Here is a 25,595-nt window from a genome sequence, read left to right as displayed (position 1 = left end):
CTGGCTTTTTTTTTTTTTTTTTTTTTTTTTTTTTTTTTTCCTGCCTGTGTAGACTAATAGGAAAAAAGTCACCTAAACATGCCGATAACCTTCCTTTAATGAAGCGCTACCTTGGCACCAAAGCCCAGGGAGCAGCAGTGCTCACGTCGTGGCAGGTGTTCACCGCAGTTTTTCTTTTGTAAGTCACGATCAGTGAGTTCCCTGAGCGGCATCCGGGTGATTTGCTGGGCTTTTGCCACATCGGCAACAAATCAGAGTTAATAAAAGCTTATTTGACTTTCTTTATTTTTTTGATGAAACTGTTTTTCTGGAAGGTTCAAGTCAGTGCACGCAGGCATGTTGATGCCACAGCATAAGGATAAAAGTAAAGTTCTTTGTACCTTCATGGGATCCACAGTTATCTGAAATGTAGTTACTCTGTTGAGTAGTGTGTTATTCATGCACAGTTAGTCATACTTTGTATGACCTGACTTACCAGCATTGCTTGATATATATATATATTTAATTTCTTACCCTTTTAACGCATGCTTTCCAAAGCAAATAGTTTGCCTGCGGCATGTCAGGCTGGAGGAGTTACGCTGAGTGTCTGCAGAAGCATTTGTACTGCCCAAAGCAAGCTGCTTGCTAGCACAGGTTGGTCTGTAGTGCATCCAACTCTGCTTCTGGCCTGTCTTTTAAAATTGAAACTGCCTCCCAAGGGTGACCTCTCATTTGACTTTTTACATACTTATATTGCAATTTGTTTGTTGTAAAGACTGTAGAATTTTACATTATTCTGCATTAAAGGGTTTTGTACAACATAACGTACTTTTGTGGGTAACTTCTTTAGCACGTGCTCTGAAATTGATCTATGTATGTTACACATTTTGTTAATAGGTAACATAGTTTGTACAGCGTGCATGGTGAAACCAAACCGGCAATACTGGCTTGTTTTGTAGTGGTTTGTGTTTGTTCACTTATAATTTTATTTGAAGATCTTGAGGCAGTATGACTAGAAGAGTACTCAGCATATCAGTAAGCCAATCTGAATCAAATAGCTTCGTACTTTTTTTTCTTAAGATCGTCTAGAGGTATGTAGCAGGTTGTATAAAGGGGGAAAAAAACTGGCATTAGATGGGATTTTAAAAGTGGATATTTAAAGGGAGGCAATGGAAGCGTACTGTGTTTGTGTGCCTGTTTTGTAAATCCTAAACACGGGTAAAATAAGCACAGGTCAGTACTTTAAACACTAACTTTCTATAACTTCTGTTGGTGTTTCTGGACCACTTTACCTCCTTTTTCCTTTCAAAATGGTTGTCTAAGAAGTCTTATTTTTCTTCCCCTTGTTAGGATGGCAAACTTCAATGAAAAGTGTGAGCCTGCCATGTATTTTACCATGCAATCGTCTGCCTGTGCAGTTGATGAGTCAAGTGAGAGTTTATACCTCCAATGGTCAGAAAAAAGATCTCGGATCAGAAGATAAAAATGTACCAAGCTCTGAAGAAACTGTGAACAAAGTCGGAATAGGTAATACTGGACTAAAATAAATAAAACTTTTGTATAAATGTAAAAAATAAAAATTGTGTATGTAACAATTGTTACTTTTTAATTCCATTGTGTGACATTTCAGCTGCAGAATTCTTAGTTTTTTTTGTTTCTTGGCATCTGTATATTAATTTCAAATGCACAAGCAGTAAGGAATTCTGAAATGTATTCCCTTGTTATTCCATTATTTAAAGGATTTAAGTTTAGAGTTAATCAATCCTAGTGGTGATGAGAAAAATGTGTGGATGTCAGCAGGTATTAGATAGTATAAGGGATAAAGGGAATGCATCCCTTTTCTTTTGCCACTTTGCTTGCTTACTTGAATTCTTGTACTATTGCAGCTTTGTTGCGTTAAATGAACTAGTGATAAAGATTGAATGAGGGTGAATACTGAGCGCTGTGACTTCTCTGGATCAGGCTTTAGGTGACTGCTGAAAGAAGGTTGAGCTGTTTCTTCTGCTGGAGCTTTCTGATGTGATGGCTGTCACACCTGCAGCATTCACATTAAACACTTGATGTAATGGACGTAACTTGACCCTCCTTGCAGCCAGTCCTGTTTTCTTGTCAGTCTTGTGCTAGTTAGGTGTTTAAGAATGCAGAACTGTTTTGTCCCTGCTCCATCCTAGCATCCCCTATTTTTTTTGTGTTTATTGAGTGTAGGACTACATAGATGCATCTTTGAAAGACTAGCATGCCTAAGTGATTACAAATGTTTTTTAAAACAAAAGCTTGTTCTCTGCGTGCTTTTGTCTAAAGTTAAGTGGTTTACTGAATAACATTTTATTCTCTTTAGTTGTCATCTTGGCAGGTCTAAGTTCTGACTTTAGTAACTTGTAAATTCCTGAGGCTTTGCAGCAGTCTTTAAAAGATAGTAAGTATAGTCAGCTGAAAGTATTATTTTTCTGGAATTGCATGGTTTCTGGAAGTATTAGTTTTTGAAGTACAAGAGAAGATCTTGGATGTTGTTCGAAGTGTAACAACTAGGTATGGTTTCTGAAGTTTGTAATTGGATTTTAGAAGAGGACAGTACTTCAGACCGGTTATGTTTCTTGTAAAGTCTTAAGCTGCAGGTGGCTGCTAGAAGGTGAGAATGTTGCAGAAGATACCTGCCTAAATACCACAAAAGGCTGTAGAGTCAGTTGTGGTGGTTGGTATTTTCTGGGTTCTTAATGTGCAGCTTCTGGTGTTCTTGAAATTCGGACATGTGAAAATAGTCTAGTGCCATTGCTTTTGTGATTGCTCTAAACTTGTCTAATTGGTGACTTGTCTGAGGGAGTGTTCCCACCATCTCCTATCCTTATCTGACTACTCCCTCTGTTGTGTTGGCATTAATGATGTTTAGGCTAGCTTTGTTAAAAATGAATTGTTCTCTTGTTTTTCGGAGCTGGGGTTTGGTTGGATCCTCAAGATGATCCTGCTCACTGTCTCTACAATGGCTGGAGGAGAGATACTGTCCTTTGTGGCCTTGTGGTCATAAATCATGTATAAGCCTTATGTGGAACTGCACCAAGTGGCCACCTCGACAACTTCCTTCTTCCTGAGGGTGGTGGCTGGCAAGTGCACCTGCAGCTGCTCCCTGGAGATACTATGTGTAGAAGGATAATTGCTCTGAGGCTTGTTTTGGGAATCATATTGTTATATTAATGCTTCATACAGGGGGTCTAGCATTATTTCTTGTGTAGTAGGATCAGTTTTGTACATTTGAAAGTGTTTTCCTTACCCTTAGTTTCCCAATAAAATATACTTGGATTGCTATTAGCCTTACTCCTCAGTTGCTGTAAGGGCAATAACTAATTGCCTGATGAAAAGATAGTTATGGAGTCGAAGCTGCATGAATATCTGACCTTTGCACAATTTGAGTATCATGTTAAGCTAGCTCATTAATTAATGCTAACCTGCTTGGAAAAAATCTTCATTTTTTTTAACATCCCTTTCAGTTTTGTTGATGACTGTTGATATGTGGTCAACCTATAGTGTTAGGGCACAAAAGAAGGTGTTTGTTGGTTCAAGGTATTAAAATCATAAGGTCTTTGTTCTGAAAGCTCTGTCAAGTTGTGTGAGAAAAGAATGCGGTATTTGTCTAAATTATCATGTTGTACTTCAAATTTATACTTAAAAATTTCACTTTAAATTACCAAATACCACTTTTTACCAAATTACCACTTTAAAATAAATTACCAAAATTTATTAATTTTCAGATATTAAAATTCACTTTAGAGTATTGTAAATAATATTTTATTGAATTCTTCTAGAGTCATACCGTCAAATTTCCAAACAGCAAAAATACTTTGTGCTAAATATAACTCAAATTCGTGACATAAGAGTTGTGGGTTTTAGTTTAAATATTCTTTATTTTAAAAAGTGAGTTGTTGTAAGTTAAACAGTTTCAGTCCCTTAAAATTGAATTACAGCTTGAAAGCTCTATGAGACTTGGCTGATGAGCAGTCATAAGCTGTGTAGAATTCTTTATGTTTACTAGTCTAAATTTTGCATAAAACTTGCCCCAAATTATAAGTATGCTGTTAAATAGTTTAAAAATTCAGGATGCATTCTGTTATACACTGCATGTTTGTACTTCCTTTGAGGCTGCTAGAAATTTCAGTACTATGTTAAATGTCTTTTTTTTTTTTTTTTTTTTACTATTCATGTTTCATATTTTAAGAGTTTTAAATGTTGGAAATCCAGCTTTTTTATTATTTATTATTATTTTTTTTTTAGTATCATCATGGAAAGCAATATTAAACTGTATTCTTACATCAAAGAAACTCTTTATTAAAAAGAAAAGAAGGTATTTCCATATTTGCCGTGAGCTTTATTTTTATTTTACAGGACAAGGTACCAGCAATGCAGATCAAAAGCAGTCTTTCCTTAAAGATCCAATCCAAGTAAAAGGTAAAGAAATATCTTTTGTATCAAAGCTTTGTTGCTGTTGATGAGTAGTCAAAAAAGAAGTGTGTAGGGTAACTGGTTTCTGTTCAATTGTGTAAAAAGTTTTGTGACTAATATTTTTATAAGTGGTTATATGCCAGCTTTGTTTGGTGCCTACTTTTTAAAAAATGACTCCCAAAAAAATTGTGTATGGGTGTGTTCCTTCTAACTATTCACTCTTTTATGACTCTTTTTTAATTACTTCATTTCAGATGATGCGTTTGTCAGGAAAAGACAAACTTGTTTTCTCATCTGTTATGACAATCTTTTCTCCCTGCATCTCTTTAGGCAAGTCCATTCACTATCTCAGATTTAATGGGGCTAAGCTGAATACTTGAACTTCACTTAGTCCTTGTTCTAAGTCTTCCTCTGTTCCTACTTATTGCTGAGTTAATCTAATCAGTGTTGTTTCTAAATATATTCTGACCACATGAACGACCTCATCTGGGTCCTGTAGTGTCCCTGTTTGTGCCTGTAATAAATACAGGCTTTTGTTTTTTATCCGCTTATGTTTTGAAACAATATAAACAGGAGCATATCTTTCTTTCATGTTGGTAACTTATCATGCTTGGTTTCACTCTTATCTTTATTTTTTATTATGTTATTGTGAGAGTTATGTAAGTTCTTCTGCTTTTGATCACTACTGGTCTCCTATGAATGGAATGAACTTTATCAAAACAGAAATTGCCATTTCTCTTTAAAGTCCTTTAAAATAAATATCTCTGTACCAAAACTGACTTAGCATGCAATAAGTTCTATCAAAATTCCTTCCTGCCTTTTCCATAGTTTAATCAAACATCAAATCCTCCTACTCCTCACTAACAAGGTGAGGTTGATGTCTCCTGTTCTCCACGCGTTTTTATCTGCATCCCTTACGTTAATTTCTTTGGGTTTATTGTCACTTAGTGCATGAAGGCAGGGGAAACGTACAACGTAGACAGGAGAAATTAGCGTAAGACTGTGAAATTTTTATGTATGTATAATTTGGTGGGAAGAGGGTTTTGTCTCTGTAGGTTATAGACACACAACCAAGAATGATAATGTTAAGGATTTTGATTCTGTCTGTAAAGTGGAATTTTAGTCTTCAGATGCTTCTATGATGTAGAAGCTTATTCTTAAAGGAATACTAATCTTAAAAAATCTGTGCTATTTATTATGTCTTTACATTATCTTTTATTGGACTTTGTCCTTCTATTGGAATTAACAAGTTGATTTTTCCCTTTCTCACTTCTATCATCAATTTTAGGCAATTATTTTAACTAGGGGGTAGGATTGTTGGGTTGTAGCCATTCTAACACTGTTGCATAATGTTTTATTTTAGTGAAACTTACATGTGTTTTTGCAAGGTGCATTAGTGTTTGATGAATCCACAAGTTATTTCATACTAAGTTTAATACTTTGGGTGTATATCTGTGTTTTAAATCAGAAAAGGATGGAAGCATTCTTCCTGTTTAAAAAAATGTTCATCCAATTTTAAACTTAGTAAATAACGGTCTGTTTTATGAAATCTTCAGTTTGATGTCACTTTTGCTCAGGAGCATCATATGATGAATGTGATTACTCAAGTACTTTAACACAATTGTTCACAACTCAAATTGGATGACTGAAATCAGATTATTATGGTAAATATTGGTATCTACAGAGTTAGTGAATTGTTAAGTGTCAAGCAATATATTTTGCCTTTAAGCTTTCAAAGCACAGAAATAAGAAAAAGCAAAACTGGGGGATTTTTTTTTTTTGGTAGTATTTAGATGCAGTAACTTGCTGTAAGTATTCTATGATTTCATGTGAAGTTTTGGACTAGGTGTAGAAAATATTGGCTGAGATCCTGTGATACACAAGAAATTCATGTGTTCATAAGTCTTCTTACCAGCAAAGTTTCATCTTTTTGTTTTCAGATGTGTTCTTTGTGCTGTATACTTCAGCAACTGTAGCTCTTCTTGCAATGTGCCTAACATTTTTAACAGAAGTAAGCGTCTAATGACTTTCTTTTGGAAATAAGACAAAGATAGGTACCTGCAGACATGCAGGAAATAAAGGCATAAATTTAAAATTCTATTTCAGAGTTTATTATCTATTTCTGAATAGGTGTGGTATCCTTTCTTACCCATGAAAATGGGATGCAGTATGTATTCTACACATGCAAAGAGTGATAAATGAATAATATATATTTTAATGGTTATAAACATCTAATATTGGTTTAATTTTGACAATAATAGATGAGCAAAGTGGCATATGCAGCCATCTCAGTTCTCTCTGTGATCTGCAGAGATTAAAAATCTTAACCAATACCAACTTCTGGAGGTAAATCATGGGGGGGGTGAGGGGGAAATAGTGTACTTTGTCATTTCGTTGCCAGAGCAAGGCTATTCAAACTGCCATACTTGAATGCTGTTTTAACAGCCAAAGCCCATCCCTGACATTAAAGTTGGATGCATAGCTGACAGTTAAGTATGTGGGATGTTTGAGGGCCCTGAACTACAACCCTGCAAGTAGCATTTTTGGACATAGAATCATTGTACTGTTATGCACTTACACAGTTGTGAGCATTTGTCTCTTCTTGAAAGTTTTCTGCCTCATTGACAACAGTGTTTTTCAGAAATCCACTTAGAGCCATCACAATTTGTTGTCAGACTGAATTACCTCCTTGGAATTTCTACTTTGATTTCTGTTCATGACTGACTTGTTCATCTATTTCTATTTTTAAGTGAAAGCAGTCCTTAAAAAAAGAGAGTATGGACCAAAATACACGCAGAATAACTTCATCACTGGAGTCAGAGCAATAAATGAGTTTTGTCTCAAATCCAGGTATGGTGGATTTAAGTTGAAATTTAAATTGTGAATATTTGTTTGTATGTGTTTCAAAAGTAATGATTGTAGAGTGACCTAGCTCAGCAACTTGTTCCCAAAGCTTTTGCAGTATACATAATCATAAGTGGCTCTTGTTTACTAAGTGTAACTGTGGTTAGGAGCTCGCACTTAGTTTGCATTATCTCTGTAGCCGCCTCTTAAATTAATTTACTTACATTTATATGACCGTAAACCTAGCTAGGGAATGTCTGTCTCTAGAGCAGCTGATCACTAGAAACTCTGGTGTTACATGAGGTCTGTAATTTGAGATAAAATACAACCTGGTTCATTGCAACCCAAATATTTTTACTTGATTCATAGTTACTGTCTTTTTACTATGTGTCATTCCTGCCAGGAAGTCTGAGTAGTGTCAGTTGAGCTGTCTGTCAGATGTGACACATGTTGTGTGTGACCCATATTAAATCTAAAGGCTTAGTGACTTTGTTCATAACTTTTTCTGCTGTCACTGTTCTTCCCCCAGTTTTCACATGTAGCATATGTTACCAAACCATGGAAAATCCAACATTATGCTTAAATCCTTTTTTTTTTTTTTTTTTTTTTTTTTTTAACCATGACTGGTAAAGCTTCATAGGGGGCCACTTTTCATCTTTTCCTATGGAGAGAGTTGGGGTTGTTCAACCTGGAGAAAAGAAGCCTCTGGAGAGACTATAGAGCAGCCTTCCCCTATCTGAAGAGGGCCTACAGGAAAGCTGGCATGAGATTCTTTATCAGGGAGTGTAGTGATAGACCAAGGGATAATAGTTTTAAACTGAAAGAGTGTAGATTTGGATTAGACATTAGGAAAAAATTCTTCACTTGAGGGTGTTGAGGCACTGGACCAGGTTGCCCAGAGAAGCTGTGGATGGTGTTCAGGGCCAGGTTGGATGGGGCTTTGAGTAACCTGATCTGATGGGAGGTGTCCCTGCCCATGGAAAGGGGATTGAAACTGGGTGGCCTTTAAGGTCCTGTCCAACACAAACCTTTCTGTGATTCTATGACCTGTCATACTTTGCAGTAATAAAGTTTTGCTGAATTGACCAAAAAAAGAAGAAAAAAGATTGACTAGATTATTGGTTGGGCTAAAAATGAAATGTTCTACTGTTTTCTTTGGTGGTGGTATTTTTTGTCTGTTTTTAAATTTACAGAAAAAGACACTTCTAAATGAAATGTAGATGTTCTAATATGTAGGTCATCACAGAGAATTTATTGGCTCCCCAACGTAGTTTTATCTCCCACCTGTTGCAGCTTGCCCTGATTGCATAGTTTTTAAGGATGCATTTGTTAACTTTTTGTGTCATGTGACTTCTGATATTCATTTAGAAGTGTTAATCTGTTAGCCTTCTTACTGTGTACTTGTATATGATCAATTACATTCAGATCATTCACTGGAAATGTTTTATTGCTCTGTATTCCATGTATGATAGCTCATAGTATGAGGACATGATTTGCACTTCTGACTGTGGAAAACAAAGTGATTTTCAATAGCCTCCTATAGTCAGCTTGCTTTATGTGTTATATCTATGTAGCTTTATGTGTTATATCTATGTAGCTTTATGTGTTTGGCTCAAGTAAGCAACTTCATTTTTTTTGTACTAAATTAATAATGAAACTGTGGAAGACCACCCAGATACAAAAGTAGAATTAGAATAATATGCATTTTTTTTCATTAAATCTTCTCTGCTTTCTGCAGTGATTTAGACCAGCTGAGGAAAATTAAACGACGAAGCCCACATGATGACACTGAGACTTTCACTGTGTACCTGAGGTCGGATGTAGAGGCAAAGTAAGGTCATTTTTATGAAGGAAATGTTTGGATGATTTAAAATGTGTTATGAGAGAGAGAACTCTTAAAACTCAGGTTTACGATGTAAAAGGGCAATAATGTTTTCTATTTTTTTATCTGAACACATTTTATATCCTTATTTTTGTAACAATTACATAGCATATGTAAAACTGGAGGGTATGTTTCTTGTGCTCAAAGATGGAAAAACTGCATCCTCTCTCCCATTTTTTTTTGTTCTGCAAAGTAATACGTGGTTTCTTGTCAGAAAGAATGATGTAACGTTCTGTTTTTAGGAAAGTCATTTTTAATGTAGTTAAACTGTAAAGAAGTTACAGGTCTGTTGTTTTATCAAGTGTATCTTGCATAAGTAGAGCAATTGTTAAGGTACTTTTACTCTGTGCAGATCTCTTGAAGTTTGGGGTAGTCCAGAGGCTCTTGCTAGAGAAAGAAAACGACGCAAAGAGGAAGAGATCAAGTACAGAGAAAGTGAGTATAGAATCACAGAATCATCTAGGTTGGAAGAGACCTCCAATATGACCTAGTCCAACCTCTGACCTAACACTAACAAGTCCTCCACTAAACCATGTCACTAAGGTCTAAATCTAAACGTCTTTTAAAGATCTCCTGGGATGGTGACTCAACCAGTTCCCTGGGCAGCCTGTTCGAGTGACTAACAACCCTTTCAGTAAAGAAGTTCTTCCTAATATCCAACCTAAACCTCCCCTGCCACAACTTTAGCCCATTCCCACTCATCCTGTTACCAGGCAGGCATGTGGGAGAACAGACCAACCCCCAATTTCAAGCGTAAACAACAAAGTATGGTTGGAAATCCATTAGATGGTGTGTTATTTCATTGAGAACATACAAATTTGGAATTACCAATTACTGAAGAAGATTTTATAGCATAGTATTAGTGTAACACATTGTTATCTATGCAATTATTATCCGTTAATTGTCTTATAATTTATTAATTCTGTGATACAGAAAGAAAATACATTCAGTTGAGGTTTACAGTCATATTTTTTTTTTTTTCCGGGGGAGGAGAGCTTCTTAGACAATAATAAACATCTTAAATGGCTTTGGATTTTTCTTAACGAGAATATTCAGAAGTCATAAAACCAATCTACGTCTTGATTATAATATCTTTACCAACTTATTTTTCCCCCGAAATGAGTTCAGCCTGCCTCTGCCTTGGAAGGGGGGAAAAACTACCCCCATCATTTTAACCAAAAGACATCCTTTTGCTTAAAATAAAACTACTATTGTCATCAATAGTAGTTACAGTCAATTCAGTATAGCTTTTAATGGATTTTGAACAGTCTGGTCAGTTAAAATCTCAGGAGAGGTAATATCTCTTCAAGGTACTTACTCCAATTATGCACTTAAAAATTAAAGGTGTTTTTCCCTCTCTCTCTCCCCCAATTCTGCAACTGGAACTTCCTGATAGTAAAACAAAATAATTCTCGAGCATAATATAAAAAAAAAAGATTAAAAAAAATGCTACTTATTCATAATAGCATTCTGAAACAAAATATACTGTAAGCGGTAAGTTCATTTTTGTACAGACTATCCTTGTACTCCACTGGCTGATTCAAAGTATTTTGTACATAGTATTTTGTACAACTTTGTAGGACTACAGCTTCTTGATTCTGTAGTATACCTGTGTTTATTTTGAAGTTACTGAACACCATACATGGATGGGAAAAATATTGAAAATAAGAGACTTGCAATGAAACATCCTCCCTTCTCCCCAACATGGCAAAAAAGGTTGAGATAGGGGCAGCAGAATATCTGGATTTGGTTCTATAGCTGTTATCGCCCACCCACCCTGGGATGCTGAAAGGCCAAAAATAGCCTTAGCCAAAACAGTACATTTTGAATTTTTCCCTCAGCATGTAATCCTTTGGTAGAAATGGAAACAATGGATCATAGCAAATTTTGTGCAAGTCATTTTGTGCAAGTACATGATATGTATTTCTGATTAACAATATTGAGAGCAATTTTTCACAAACAAATATCCCTTAAATATTTTAATTTGGTAAGACCATCTTGCTCTTAATAGAAGTTAGCTGATGTATGGAGAGAAAAAAAATAAATTTCTGAAACTACTAGCTACTAGCAAATACGATAACAATTTTTTACTGCAGATTTATTTAGAAACCAAAGGCTGTTGAAGGAATACAGAGAGTTCTTTGGAAATACTAAGGTAAGAGTTGTTTAATGATTTTGGTAAGAAAAATGCTTTGAGATATACTTGACACCTTTCAAAGGAAAAAAAGTTGCAAAACAGTTGCATAAGCATAACTACCTGAATATTATTGGAAGATTTATTTTGATTGACAGCTGTATCTCTGATTGTAATGCAGTGGTAAATAGGTTGCCAGTTTAAATGAGTTCCAACTGTGGTGATGTAATCCACCAGTAAGTCTTGTTGTCATGTACCTTCTTAATAACAAAATTGCAGCTTTGTTTGGATTCTACCTATAGTCTATAAACATCTGTAGTAAATACATTGTTAAGTTTAAACTCTAATAGGTTTCTTAAGCCAAACAAACACACCAACACTTTGCTCTGCACCTTGCATTACTTTTGGCCTTTCCTCTTTGATTAGGCAGACAAATTCCCTAGATGTAGGTACTTTGTCATGGTAGACTGATTTCTTCATCTTTCAGCTGCACAGCTGGCTTCTGTCGTTATGGTTGCAGTGGCCCCTGGTGGAGGCTGGAGGCTCTGTTGGTTGCTTATCTTATAGCCATCCATTTGTAGTAATGTATAAGATACCACTACAGTTTGGGTGAACATTCAGTAGTAATTAGTAGGCTTCAAGGGCTGTATCTTGCACTTTTTCAATGTAAAGCAAATATTTTATTTAATTTGTTCAGTAGATACTTCATGAGGTCTTCGAGATTTGCTTATTTTGTTTTAGTGACTTGTTTTAATAATCTCTTATTTCTTTATACAGCCACGCTCCAGTGCAGCAGCTATGTTTTTCAAGGGACCAGGGAAAGTGGTAATGGTAGCTATTTGCATGTAAGTTTAAAAAGGAAAAGTTTTGTTTATGCAAGTATAAAAAAACATTCATTTTTTTGTTATCCTGGAAAAGGAAACAATAGTCTGTGTAACTCAAAGTAATAGATTTGTTTATTCATTGTTGGTGGGAAAGGTGTTCAGTAGATATGTTCATCAATATATGGAGATGAGAGATGTTTTTTATTTCTGATTAGAGAAGAGCAAATTTTTGGAACATGATTAAGCTAAACGGTTTATTAAAGCCCTACATCTTGAAGACAGTGAAAAGGCAGACATTTAAAGTTGTTCTTTTTCTTGCTCCCTTGTGAAAGGAGGCTTTTAAACTATCTTCCATATAGCAACTGAAAATGATTCCTTTTTCTGTTTCTGGTGTTATTCAGTGCTTTTCCCGTTCATCTGATAAGGGGATGTTTTAGGAGGTTTTTGCTTTTCACACATCTTACAATTTGAATGAAACATAATGAAACTAGTAATCCTGAACCCAGAGACTATCTGGCAAAAAATAGACCAAGGTATGTTAAATTTTTTCAGGATTGCTGGAGAATTCAGAATGGCTAAAATTTGCATCTTATAACACCTGTAAATATTTATAATAAAATTTATTTATGAAGTTTTTATTTGCTAAAACACTACTAGTATAAAAGAGCAAAATAGAAACTTAGGGAAAATGTTTTTTTTTTTATTTTTTTGCGACGAGAAACAAGATTTTGAGAAAGAAATATCTTTTGAAGTTTTCCTACAAAACTACATGCTTTTTGCCTAAGGAAAAAACACGAAGCTCATTTGACTGAAAACTTCCCTCTTACTTTACTGAGTGTTCCAAGATTTCTAAGTTAAAAAATATAGGTACTGCTAGTATGGATGTTCCTCAGGTTTTCTGTGGAACTTTTTTTTTTTTAAGAAGTTACAGTATCTCTTGATCTCTTTTAGTTCTCAAATACTTGATGACAAGTTGCTGCCTGTTTGGAAATAGCTATGATGAAATATGGTTAGTTATCAAATCTAGAACCTAAATGTTTTTTTCATAGTTCCATAATGAATCTGAATGTTTCGATTTTCAATTTTGACATTTTTTTTCGTATGCTTTTTTCAAAAGTATAAATACTTTATGTAGGTAGACAAGAATAGTTATATAAATCAGACTGGTATCTTTTTCTGTAAGGCAAACTTCTGTGGACAGTCACATGATGATACAATTCACCGTACATATTTCTCAATTCCCTGTAATTCCTGTTCTCTGTGTGCCTGTCAGGGTTTTGACATGGCTATTTTTGAAACAAATTCAGAATGTTAAATGTATAAAGGGAAGTATTAATGCTCTTTTAATTTTTCCAGTTTACAGTTCTGTCCGGATGATTGTATTTGAATTTGTTTTAATTGTAATTTAAATTGTTAAATTGAAAAAACTTGATTTGAACAGGTGATTTTGATCTACTTTTACATTTGTGTATTTTTTCACAGAAACACTGATTCTCCCTATGTATCAGTATGTTTTAAAGTTACCAACTAAATTCAGACTTTACATTAAAATTGGCAGTACTTCTGACAACAAGGGATGTATTGCATATCTGTTTCAACACTTTAAAAAACGGCATTTGTTTCATTTTGTTGGTGAATGCGTGCCTTAGGATTTTGGAACACAAATGCAAAGAGTTGTTTTAAACAAAACTGCTTATTTTCTATGTGCAGAAGAGAGGCTTATTGGACAATGCTGTGTATTTTAGAAGTAGTAGTGTTTGGTTTTTTAATTTTATTTCTTGGCATGATGTTCAAAACATTGCAGTAAATATTTTTCAGACTACCCAGCTTTGGTAAAAGTTAAGATTCCTCCTGAGACTAAAATAAATGTGGTAAAGCATATTCAGGTCTTTGGATGGAAGGAAATATAGAAAAGATTGCTACCTCTTTCTTCAAGAAGATCATGTACTCCCATGGAAATTCTTTAAGAAGAATCCACCTTGGGGATGGGCACTGTTTAACCAATTGTATAGTGCAGTGTATGGCAAAGGGCTGGATTTGTGTTTCTTTACCTTGAATATCATTTCCTGACATGTGATTGTTTAAAAATGCAGTTGCAACGTGTTGTTAACACACATTTCTAAAAGAATGTAATTTGAATACTTACAAAAATCGCCAATATCTAAACTGAAATGTATTTAAAGGGAAAGAGGAAAAGATATTTTCTGGTCTGATTTCCTTTGTACTGTGACTGTAATGGCCAGCCTACTGATTCTCACTTCAAACATCCATTATCAGAATGTAGACTTAAATTTTACTGTTAATAATTTTACTGCTCTGTATACATCGTAGCATAATGCTTCCTCCAGTGATCTTTTAACCTAAAAAATACTTGACAATGCACATTGGGAATCTCCGTGGAGAAAGCCCCATTGATAATTTTTACAGCATTATCTTCCTGTCTGGCATCTTCCTCTTAGGAATTTTCCAGCTGAGATTGGAGTCAGAAACTTTTCACTCCAGTAGTAGGAGGGGCTAGGTAGGAGGCAAAGGACTGAAGTAAGAGAGAAGGAAATTAAGGCTGTTCTCCCACTGAAGGGAAAGTTTTCCACTGATGGGAAGAGCTTGATGCATATATAGATAGGCCTTTAGTCTTTTGGACTTGTGAAAATGACGGTAGCTTTTAGGAAGTGTAATTTATTCAGGATTGCTTAGAAATTAATGATTTTGGAAAAATTAATTGTATATCTTTGCTTCTTTTTGCTTGCTGAAAGTTTTTTTTAGCACAGTAAACATGCCGAACCTGTATGCCTTATCTGCCTGTACAGGTCTCTAATGAACTAATGTTTAGTTTCATTCCTTGCTGGCAGGTAATGCATGATTATATAGTGCTTGTGCTTTTACTGAAAACATTAAAGACTAAATATTCTGGTGTTCTTTAGCTTATTTCTTCTATTTGTTTTCAGAAATGGGTTGAATTTTTTCTTTAAGCTACTTGCTTGGGTTTACACGGGTTCTGCAAGTATGTTTTCAGAAGCTATACATTCTTTAGCAGACACATGCAACCAGGTGGGTATTTTTCTATGCTGCTTTAGTTAGCACTTGTATTTGTCTTTATTCTTGCAAAATAATTACTTATAGTAGTTGTATTACACTTGAAAGCAATAATTCAGTTCACTAGTGTTCATTAGTTTGCCTATAATAATTGTCTAAATATTAAGCACCAGAGAAATGAAAGCAACATTTTATTTAGAAGGATTTGAGTGCATGGCAGAATGTTTTGTTTGTCTTTTCAAAGTTAGCATGAAGAGAAGCCTATATGCTCTGAGTTTATTAGCAGCAACTCTTACTAAAAATGGCTTTCAGATTCATCTGTGTAATATGTCTTTTACATTGTTTGTCCTGTTAAATACCTGTGATTGTTTTTTTTGTACTGATTTGTATGGTTTATGTGATCCTTTTAAATACAATCCAAGAAGAAAAAGTTAATATTTAATCTAATGTTCCTTTAAGGTGTTTTTAACTGAACAGTTACACCTGGGAGTGGGTGTTTGTGTGTGTTGCTCAATTATTAAATAATTTGTGGTTTTAGTAATACAGATTACAAAGCCTGCCCAGAGTGTGACAAGCTACACAGGCATGCAGGGGGAGCAAGATGTACTCTTTTGTGTGCAAAAGTAGTGGACGTACTTTTTTTGTTTGTATCTTGGAGACAAGGATAAATCTCACTTAAAACGTATTATGTGTAGTTTTTATCTGATTGTAGACAGATGAAGGCATATTTTGTCAGAAATGCACATTATTAGAAACATTGCTAAACGCAGAGCTCTTCCTGCTGTTCCACAATCTGAATGCCAAGCTGTTGTTACCCTGTTGCATGTTTAGCTGCCAAAGCTAGTGGTTTCTATTAGCGATTCCTACAGGCTTATGTGGCTGCTCTTTTATTCTTTATACTAATGTCAGTAATTTGAAGAGTTTATAAACTAACAGTAGAATAATTGACCTAGTCTAGAAACCTTAAATGCAGAGTCTAGAAAGAGTCACTTGTAACTATATATAAAACTGGTTTTAATATTTGGACTAGTGTTTCTGCTGAGGTAATTCTATTCGTAATACATCTACATTATTTCTGTCCCCTTCCCCCTGATTACTTTCATTCTTTCAAGATACTGTGTTTTTTTTTTCCCATATAACTCACTGTTCCCTACCTCTGTAGCAACTTGCATTCCCTTTGTCTAACAGGATGAAAGTGCACTGAAAAAGGTTAAATGGGTTAAAATATTAGTCAAAGATGCAAACATTAGGAAATAGCCCTAACCTTATTTATCACAATGCATATGCATAATGTGACCAGCCTTATCTTCTGGAAGGAGCGTCAGAACCAAATGCATGTGATTTGGCTTACATGCTCGCTCCTCTTTGCTTGATCCCTGCCTGTCCCAAACAAGAATGATGTATTTGTCATCTTAAAGTGATATAGAGTATGTGTCCTGATACCTCAGAAACTAAATTGTGTGTTTTAATTTCTATTAGGGTAAGAATGAGACAAGTCAGAATGTAGATTCTGAAAGGTTTTTAGAAGCAAGTTGAAAGAGGAGTTGTAGTAAGTAGAACTACAGTCAGCTATTCTATGGATCATCAGTGGGAGCTGAAACTAAGATGATGTACAGAGTATACCACTGTTATTTTGTTTAAATGTTAACTTGAAATACTCTTCCTGACAGGCATGGTAAGAGAATAATAGACTTGTTAGTCATCTGTTGGTAAAAGAACGGTGAAAATTTGAGTATCTTGGTTTCTTTTAGTAGACTGCCTTAGTGGCTACACGCAGTGCGACTAGCCACATCTGACACCTTTACTTTGGTAAGGTGGTGTGCTGACTCAGAGCTGGGTGTGTAATAGTGGTGTGCAGGGACAAAATTAATACTGACTTTTCTACTATTTTCCTTAGCATGCTTGAGACATGTATCAGGAGACCTTGAAATCTCACTTCATCCTAGTGTAGTGGGAATCCTTTTTTCTGTTTTTGATATAGCAAGTCTTTGGAAACAAAGTACTTGAAGATGAGTGGCTGGAACCCTCTTGAAGTTCAAAGGGAGTCCTTGGGTAGCTTGTGACTGCTCTAAAATGGAACTGTCTTGTGTTTCCTTAAATTTGAAGAACGCCCAGCACCTTAGGTCAGAACTCAATAGTTTTAACATAATTCAGGCTGCCTTTCTACTTCATTTATACTTAGTACATTTGTTGGTCTGGAAAGAGTGTATCGAGAACTTATGGTGTGTTTCTTATTTTTTCTGTAAGTGGTCTTAGACAACCTTTCAGTTGTTCCAGCTGTAAAGTGAAGAGAATGGTGCTATTAACTCAACTGAAAATACGTAAGGAAATTTATGGGGAGACAGCCTTAAAGCATGCAATTTTCATTTGTCCAAATTTGTCCATGTATAGGTGAATCAAGTTTGATAGTGGAATTCTCCACCAGTTACAAGTAGAAAAGCAATTTAGACTTTTAAGTGTGAAAGTTAAAGGTTCCATTGCGAAGCTGGTTTTCTGTTCAAATACTTAACTGTGTGGTTTTTGGGGAAATCACAGGAGAAACCTTGCTGCCTCAAAGCAGCTTGCCTACTGCAAAGCCTACAGTGTTTATTCAATTTTAATACTTACAATGTTTAGATATATTCACATTCCTAAAATAAAAGCATGTACTTGCAAAACTGAGGTCTAGATTTATAATTTACTGCATCAATATTTTAATCTATGCCTAATTAAATATCCCAGTTATTCCGCTTAGATAGCGAGGGTTTTTTCCTTCCTTCAAAATACTATTTTTCTTTAGTTTGGAGAACACTAAGTTCAGTAGTGAAAGAAGTTGTAGTATGAGAGTATTGCTTTAAAATTATATGTCATCACTGTGGGCTCTGTATAATTCCTCTTCAAGAGGGGTTTATTAAAATAGTTTTGTTTCCTGAAGAACTACATTCTTTCACACTGAAGCAGTGACAACTCTTGTGATTACGTGTAGTTACAACATGTAATGTTGTGCTACATCACAGCGTGATAACTGTTGTGATTACATGTAGTAGACGTAGTCACAATTCTAAAATCTTAAAGTTATAATTAACAATTTTAATAAGGGAGAGGATTATTGGACTGATATGTATATTATATATATTGATGATAGGGTTGAGGATTATATTCCAGCTCTAATATAATTTCAGTAAGAAAGCATGTGCAAATCGGCACATTGCTTCTACTTTTATTTCTCTTTCAAGTTTAGTTGAAATCGATGTTTCTAATAGTTTTTTCAACTGTGTTTTTTTCTTTTTTTTTTTTTTTTTCTTTTTTGTCCTGTATAGGCATTGCTAGCTTTGGGCATCAGTCAGTCTGCAAGGACACCTGACCCTAGTCATCCGTAAGCTTTTGGAGTAAATAATGATTTCAGTAATCATATATAGGAGTAAGATGAGTTCTTTGTGCATCAACTTACTCTTTTTAAATGTGCCATTTCATATTGATCTGAAGTGCAGTGTTTCTGCTTTTATGATAGAAAAAAAGTAAGAATGCTAATTTCTGCCAAACTGCAGGAGTTCTAGCTTCAGTGGCTTGATGCATGTTATATTTCATGATTTTTTGTTGTGGTGTGTTTTTTGATGTGTACTATTTTAATTGGCTTTATTCCTTTAAGTTATTCTGGCTTCTTCTTCCTCTTCCAATGGATAACTTAAAGGAAGAGATTTACTTTGTGGATATTACTCATGTGAACATCAACATTTTTTTAAAACTAAAAAAAAAATCATCTGACATCTATTTTCAACAAAGTGCTTTTCTGCAAGGAAATTACTTGTATTGTAAGGAGATGTATTTGACTTAAACTATTTTTATCTGAATAATAGGGGTTTTAATTATATATTCTTACAGCTTCATGAACATTACAAGCTGTAGTCTCCCTGATATTTTCTTGGTCTTAACCTGCTTTACGCTTCACGTGTTTGGGCAAGTCATTCTTACTGTAAGCAATAGTTCATCATATGCTTGATTTACAGAATTAGTTAAGGTTTCTCTTCATTAAGAGCTTCAGGTAATCTGAAAAACGTGTTGATCTTAAATTTGTCAAAATATTCTTTGCATCTCCTTCCACTCAAGTTTTTCACATCTTCCTTAATGTTTGCCTTTCAAACTATTGCTTTTTAAACGTTACTGAAGGGATGTTCTGTTTGTAGTAGCAGTTAATATCAGAAAAAGAATAAAGGCACACTTTAGAGGGAAGAGGTGAAGTATTATTACTCATAAAGACTGCAAATGTTTAAGGTTTGCAGTTAACTGAACTACCCAAAGATTTCAGAATTGTTCTTCTCTTTACATTAGTATCAAAAAAAAGATATAGACTAGCTGCATGTATTTTTTACAGTCACAAAAAACGTTAATCTCCACACAAGAGTTAGTACTGCTATATAAAAAGCTTATTTAAAAAGGAAATAAATATATATACTTGATGTCTTTGTATGCATTAGATATCATTCTTCAAATACCTTGTTCTTCCATGTTTTATGTTGGATTTAGCACCTGTATCTTAAATAGACATGCAGTCTTGATAATCTAAGACATGTAAACAAAAATCAGGGAAAAAACCTTGTAGATATGTTTGCAGAGATACAGTAACTTATTTTCCTAAATCATTTTGTTTTCGTCTAGGTATGGTTTCACAAACATGCGCTATATTGCTTCCCTGATTAGTGGGGTGGGCATTTTCATGATGGGTGCAGGACTTTCTTGGTATCATGGGATCATGGGTTTACTCCACCCTCATCCTATAGAATCTCTTCTCTGGGTAAGCTAATCTTGTTTTGTTATTGTATCTGTACTTGACACTGGTGACTTAATAGAAAGTAATGATACCATCTGAAATTCACTTCCTGAGTCAGTTTGAGTCCTAACACAATTAACTTAAACCATCCTTAATGACAATGTTTTGAAAAAAAATCTGGTTAAATTTTAGCCATTGTTTAAACCCTTTTCTTCTCACCTCCTAAGATCTTTTTCTGTTTTACATTATATTGCATAATTCAAATATTGGTGGTGGTTTGGCTGTTGGATCATTTGTTTCTGTTTATGGTGTGTAATGTTGTTCTGGAATTGCTGCATTTGACTAGCCTGTGGTGAAGAGATCTGTACAAATACAGATAAAACTGAGAGGTGTTTTTGTTTTTCTTCCATACAGGCATATTGCATTTTAGCAGGGTCATTGGTATCTGAAGGAGGTATGTAGTTCCAAGAAATATTTTTATTTAAGTATTCTTAATCTCGGAGAGTACACTGTGAGTAATTGCAGTAACAATTAGTTCTTGCTTATACAACAGTAAAGTTTTTGAGCTTTGTTGGTGACAATTGTGGTAAACAAAAGAAATGGGAAAACTTTCCTTATCGATCTTATCTAATTAGAAGTTGAACAGTGCATCATTTGAAAGTATATGTAGAATGCCTTTTTGGTATTTAACTGTCAGTGAATGTAACTGTTGTTGATTTTTATGAGGAAATGTCTGTAGAAAAGCAGGCTACTTTCTGATTTGTCAAAGTATCAGAGTTTTCTTCATGATCTATTGCTATAATATAAAAAAAAAATCCCCCTCCTTTCAAAATGAAAACAAGTTTTTGTTTGTTTGTTTGTTTGTTTGTTTGTTTGTTTGCCTCTAACCATTTTCAACAACTACATTGGTGTTGTTTCAGCTACCCTTCTTGTCGCTATAAATGAAATCCGCAGGAGTGCTCGAGCCAAGGGTCTGTCATTTTATCAATATGGTATGTGTTGTTATAGCAGTAAGGTATGTGGTTATTTAAAACAGAATCTTCTTTACTAGTAGTTGCTTTATTATAGAAACTTTTTTGTCTGTTCTTCCTTGCCAATTTCCCTTGTTTTATTGATCTATTTTCTCCATTCTAGTAACAAATACATTTTACAAATTAGGTGAAAACCTGTTGATTTAAGTAGCGCTAATTAGATATTTTTACTGAAGTACTTTCATTTTTTTTTGGATAAATGCTACTTTACATTTTTCAAATTTTTTGGAGAAGCTTCCATAATTATTTCCATATTGCACAGGGTTTACTCTTTGTATTTATTAATGCTTTCAAGAAGTGTGAGCACATGTAAAAATTCAGTTTACAACTATATACTTAGGGATTTTTTTCTTTTAATTTGATAGAATTAATATTGCTTATAAAGTACTGTGCATAACGTCGTAAAGCCAAGATTTCCAAAGCAATGTGATTTTTTTGTTTACACAGTTGTTCAGAGTCGTGATCCTAGTACCAATGTGGTGTTACTGGAGGATGCTGCAGCAGTTCTGAGTGTGGCTGTAGCTGCTACCTGTATGGGTCTGACTTCCTTAACAGGTAAAATTCTGCCTCAAACTGAGGGAAGCTGAATATGAATTTCTTCCTGTGCGTTATATGAACACAGATTATTTGGCTTATGTTGGTTGACTTAAATATAGCTCTGCTCTTTTCCAGTACTATGCTGTTCTCTGATCTGATTTCCAGTAGTTTTGAGTTTAAAATATTTAAAATAAAAGTAATTTGTTCTTTCATGTCAGCTATTGATGGGAATAAACCTGAAAGAGTACTTGCATGCAAATGCAACTGGCTTCCTTTTGAGCTATTTTACTGGACAAGCTATATTTTAAAAGTATGTTTATTATAGTCACATATGTAAATGACTTAGAGGTATTACATAATTTGAAATTCCGTATGCAGCCCCACATGCATGTGGGGAGGATTTAAGGAGGCAGTTCTTCCCTTCCTTTTGATATATAGTGGTGTTAGCATTATCTTCTGATTTAGTAACTGTTCCTGAACAATGTGGCAAACCCAAATTCCACAAAAGGTTGGATGATCTGTATGACAACTGATTCAAAGTCTGTCTTTACACAGTTAAATTTTATAGAGAGAAGGTTAGTTATTTGCCTCTTTTGACTTTTTTTTTCTAATTATTTTTTTTTAAAAAGTCATTTTTGTGTTTGTGGCTTTCAATGAATTAGTTGCGAGTTTTTTTTTTTTAAAGACTTCTGTATAAAAATTAATTTCATCTCTAGATTCCTTCGTAAAGTTAAAAATACAGTAAGTACTCCTTGCCAATCTGAATATCAGTAAATACATGTTTAACATCCATTATGTAAATAGTGTCTTCCAGGAATGGTTAATAATTGCAGGCATTTGAGTTGGTAGGAAAAATCATGCAGGAAGTCTGTTCTGTCTTCCATCAAAATAATGGCCATATAATTACTTTTATAAAACAATGTTGCTTTACTGATAAAAGAGCAAAGTTTTTTGGTTGTGCTACTACCTGTGTTTAAATTTATAGGATTTTATGCTCATAAAGTTAAGTCTATAACTGGAAACCCAAAAAACTGAAGACTACTCATCAGTCCTGCAGGAGAAAGGAGAGAATGATATTTTCTAGCTGAGTGAGAGGAGGGACTTGAGATTTTCTTAAGATAACTTTATTCTTCTGAATTTGTGTTCCTCGGTAGTAAAGAACTGCTAGTACCTAAATTAAAACAAACAAAAAGCAGAACAAGACACTCAAACTGTGTACTCCTTTCAGTGTGAAATCTGAATTATCTGGAATGTTTTAGAAATGCTCTCTGAAACTAATTTGAGATGCCTTGTTTAGGAAACCCATATTATGACAGCGTGGGGTCTCTAGGTGTTGGAACTTTGTTAGGAACTGTGTCAGCATTTCTTATCTACACTAACACTGAAGCCCTGCTGGGACGATCCATTCAGCCTGAACAGCTGCAGCGACTTACTGAATTACTGGAAAGTGATCCTGTAGTAAGGTGAGAATCTTTATAACTGAAAAACTCTACTAAGAACAGCAAAAAGCAGGAAAATAACATTTGAAAAAATAATATTTGAAAAAATAATTGAAGCACTTACATAAGAGAAATCTGGTGAGATTGTTTTTAGTTTTCCATACTGAGATTTTTAGACTTAATTATTACTAACTTCTGTGCAAAAAATTGAGTAAGTGCATGCTCCTACCTCTCATATGCTCCACAGCTGAAATGAAATTGCATGTATGTTCCAACAGTTTACATTAATTACCAGAATTGTCGCATGACTTAATGGAGAAGGTCATGACAAATATAAAAGTAACTTCAAATACATAAAATGCAAACAGAAATGATGCCGCAATGTTGCTTTCATAGCTTATAAAACGTAAATGTTTTAATTCTATGTTACTGTTATCAATCAGTGTATGGGATTCTGTTACAGCTGGCAGTGAAGTGCTGCAGTACTGTTATAATAGATTCTGCATGTTAGATGTTTACAGAATGAACTCAGTGCTAATTTCTCTTCCTTTGAATTTGTATTTGAAATAACAAACTTAGAGCTCATCGTAATCTGAACTCTTGTTTAAATGTTTTTAAGGAGCTGTTTTAGATTATTTAACGTTATTAACCTTAATTTAGATGCAAAAGCAATTTTGTTTTCTTCTTAATCTTTAGTCAGAAATGTATTTCCAAGTAAATCATCTACAATATTTTAGTTCTTTTTATTGTTATTATTTGTGGTCATTCCCGAGTTAGGAGGGGAAAAAACAAACAAATACAACAACAGAAAAATTAGTTTCTTTCAAGTATTCCCAAATTCCATATCCAAAATACAGAGATTGTTGTCTCTTTCTTGTCCCAGGCTGGAATCCTGAAATCATTCCTGTCCCAAACACTATTTACATTATATTCATTTTTGTAGGCAGCTATAACTTATGAACAGAGCAGTCTTAGTTCATCTCCTTCTTGATGAAAGCATTTTTTTATAACAGAAAGTAACTTAATTTTGAAGAAGCGCATAGGATGATAAGAAAGTGAAGACTTAGTAAGGAACTGATTATACCTGAGTTTTCAGTGCAGTCCTCCTTTTTGCAGTCGCTGCTTCTCAAAACAGTCCTCTCTTGTTCTCTGAGAGAGGGTTTGCAATCTTTGTTTTTAGATGTTTTCTGCCAGATATGAAGAGGATATATGTGAAGGGGAATCATTTAGTATTCATCAGAAGATATTTTAGATCCAAATTGACCAAAGGATCCAGAGGCTCTGATTTTTATTTCCCCTGCCATCACCATTCATTAACCTACTCTTCTGTCAATAGATTGTCTGAACATCATGTTCCACTACTAATTATAAATTATTTGATTCATCAGACAGTACTAACTGCTGTAGTACTGAAATAAATTATCTCTCTTGCTAATCTTTTTTTCAGCTAAATCTTGAATTTTTTTTACAGGGTTTGTTTGTCAAGACCTACATTTACTAAAGCCTTAATGAATAATATTAGTGCTCTTTATATATATTTTTTTCCACCTTCTTCACTATTTTGCCTTTGGTTGTTAGGTGAAACTGTCTTTAATGAAATGGATCATCTTATTTGTAATTCTTAAATTTTTGCGTAGTGCTAATCTTTTTTTCCCCACTCTCATTAGTGTTGCAAGATGAAAAATTAATTGGCTTTCATAGTTATTTCTAGTTGTTCTGACTGTCAAATACAGGTTACAGAGCCTGATGAATTGAAAGCATTTTTTTCTTTTAAATGTCCAGTATGCTTCTTGGTTACTAAAAGAAGTGTTTTTTGTACTAGTTTAGTGTTCAGCTTTTTTCAGACTAAGAAGATGATGCTTCTACCCACTCTGTATCATTAATAGCAATTCTGTCATTTCCATCTAGTAGGAGGCTTATTTCCAGGTTATCTTTTGTTTCTGCTATACTTAAAATCAAAATATAACTTAGTTTGTATCACCAACAGTGATTGCCTTTTTTCACTCCTATCAGTTTCCTGGACAATTTCTTTCTCTTTTTTAAAATCATGGCTGTTTATTTCCCATTCCTTTTCATTTTGCTTAATAATTGCTAGCTGTAGTCCTTACTTAATTTGTGAGCTAGAATGGTTTTTCACAGTTATTCTCGGCTGCAAAATTACTTGATTTTATTTTTTGCTACATGAACATTCCATTTGTAACTCTTGTTCACACATTTTGGTGCCTAAATCTTTGTGTTCAGTTTAACTGAAATGTTAGGAGGTTAAGCTTTCGGAACTGTGAGATAAAATATATGATTTGGTACAGACTGTCCTCATCCTGTTTTTATGGAATGTAATCGTGGGGCCCTAGGCATCAACTATTTTTGGTGACAGTTTCATCCTCAATTTTAATTAATTGTAACAGCTATTAGGTAATTGTGCTATTGTTCTGTAGTAAAATCCTTTTTTTTTTTTTCCAACATGAAGAATTACTCCTGATAGCTAAAACTTCATGATCTGAATTTCTTTACAATTTTTTCCTGAGTGTGAAACTTGTTCTTTTCCTTAGGTAGAGTTCATGGCACGTTCTAGCCACCCACAAGCTTTGTAACTTAAGTTTTGGCTTGTATGTTTGTATTTCGAATTGTGATTTTTCTCTTTCTGACTTATGATCTTTCCTGGACAGGTTATGAGCAGGTCGATACTTTTTTCTGCATTTAGAGAATATTCATCA

General features: G+C 34.4%; 1 protein-coding gene across 1 annotated transcript in view; it reads left to right on the top strand.

Moving 5' to 3' along the window:
• The window catches only part of SLC30A9 (solute carrier family 30 member 9), a 42,686-nt gene that overhangs the window by 5,100 nt on the left and 11,991 nt on the right, over positions 1-25,595 (top strand). Inside the window, exons 3-16 of the mRNA XM_035324405.1 lie at positions 1,330-1,506; positions 4,354-4,416; positions 7,161-7,260; positions 8,993-9,085; positions 9,489-9,571; positions 11,233-11,291; positions 12,048-12,115; positions 15,040-15,142; positions 18,427-18,482; positions 19,763-19,898; positions 20,289-20,328; positions 20,795-20,866; positions 21,353-21,460; positions 22,740-22,905. Coding sequence (XP_035180296.1) covers positions 1,330-1,506; positions 4,354-4,416; positions 7,161-7,260; positions 8,993-9,085; positions 9,489-9,571; positions 11,233-11,291; positions 12,048-12,115; positions 15,040-15,142; positions 18,427-18,482; positions 19,763-19,898; positions 20,289-20,328; positions 20,795-20,866; positions 21,353-21,460; positions 22,740-22,905 — 1,324 coding nt within the window. The remainder of the gene's footprint in view (positions 1-1,329; positions 1,507-4,353; positions 4,417-7,160; positions 7,261-8,992; positions 9,086-9,488; positions 9,572-11,232; positions 11,292-12,047; positions 12,116-15,039; positions 15,143-18,426; positions 18,483-19,762; positions 19,899-20,288; positions 20,329-20,794; positions 20,867-21,352; positions 21,461-22,739; positions 22,906-25,595) is intronic.

Source organism: Oxyura jamaicensis, chromosome 4 (assembly GCF_011077185.1).
Source record: "Oxyura jamaicensis isolate SHBP4307 breed ruddy duck chromosome 4, BPBGC_Ojam_1.0, whole genome shotgun sequence".
Lineage (NCBI taxonomy): Eukaryota > Metazoa > Chordata > Aves > Anseriformes > Anatidae > Oxyura > Oxyura jamaicensis.
Note: the sequence above shows the minus strand (reverse complement) of the source record. Positions and strands in the feature narration are given on the sequence as shown.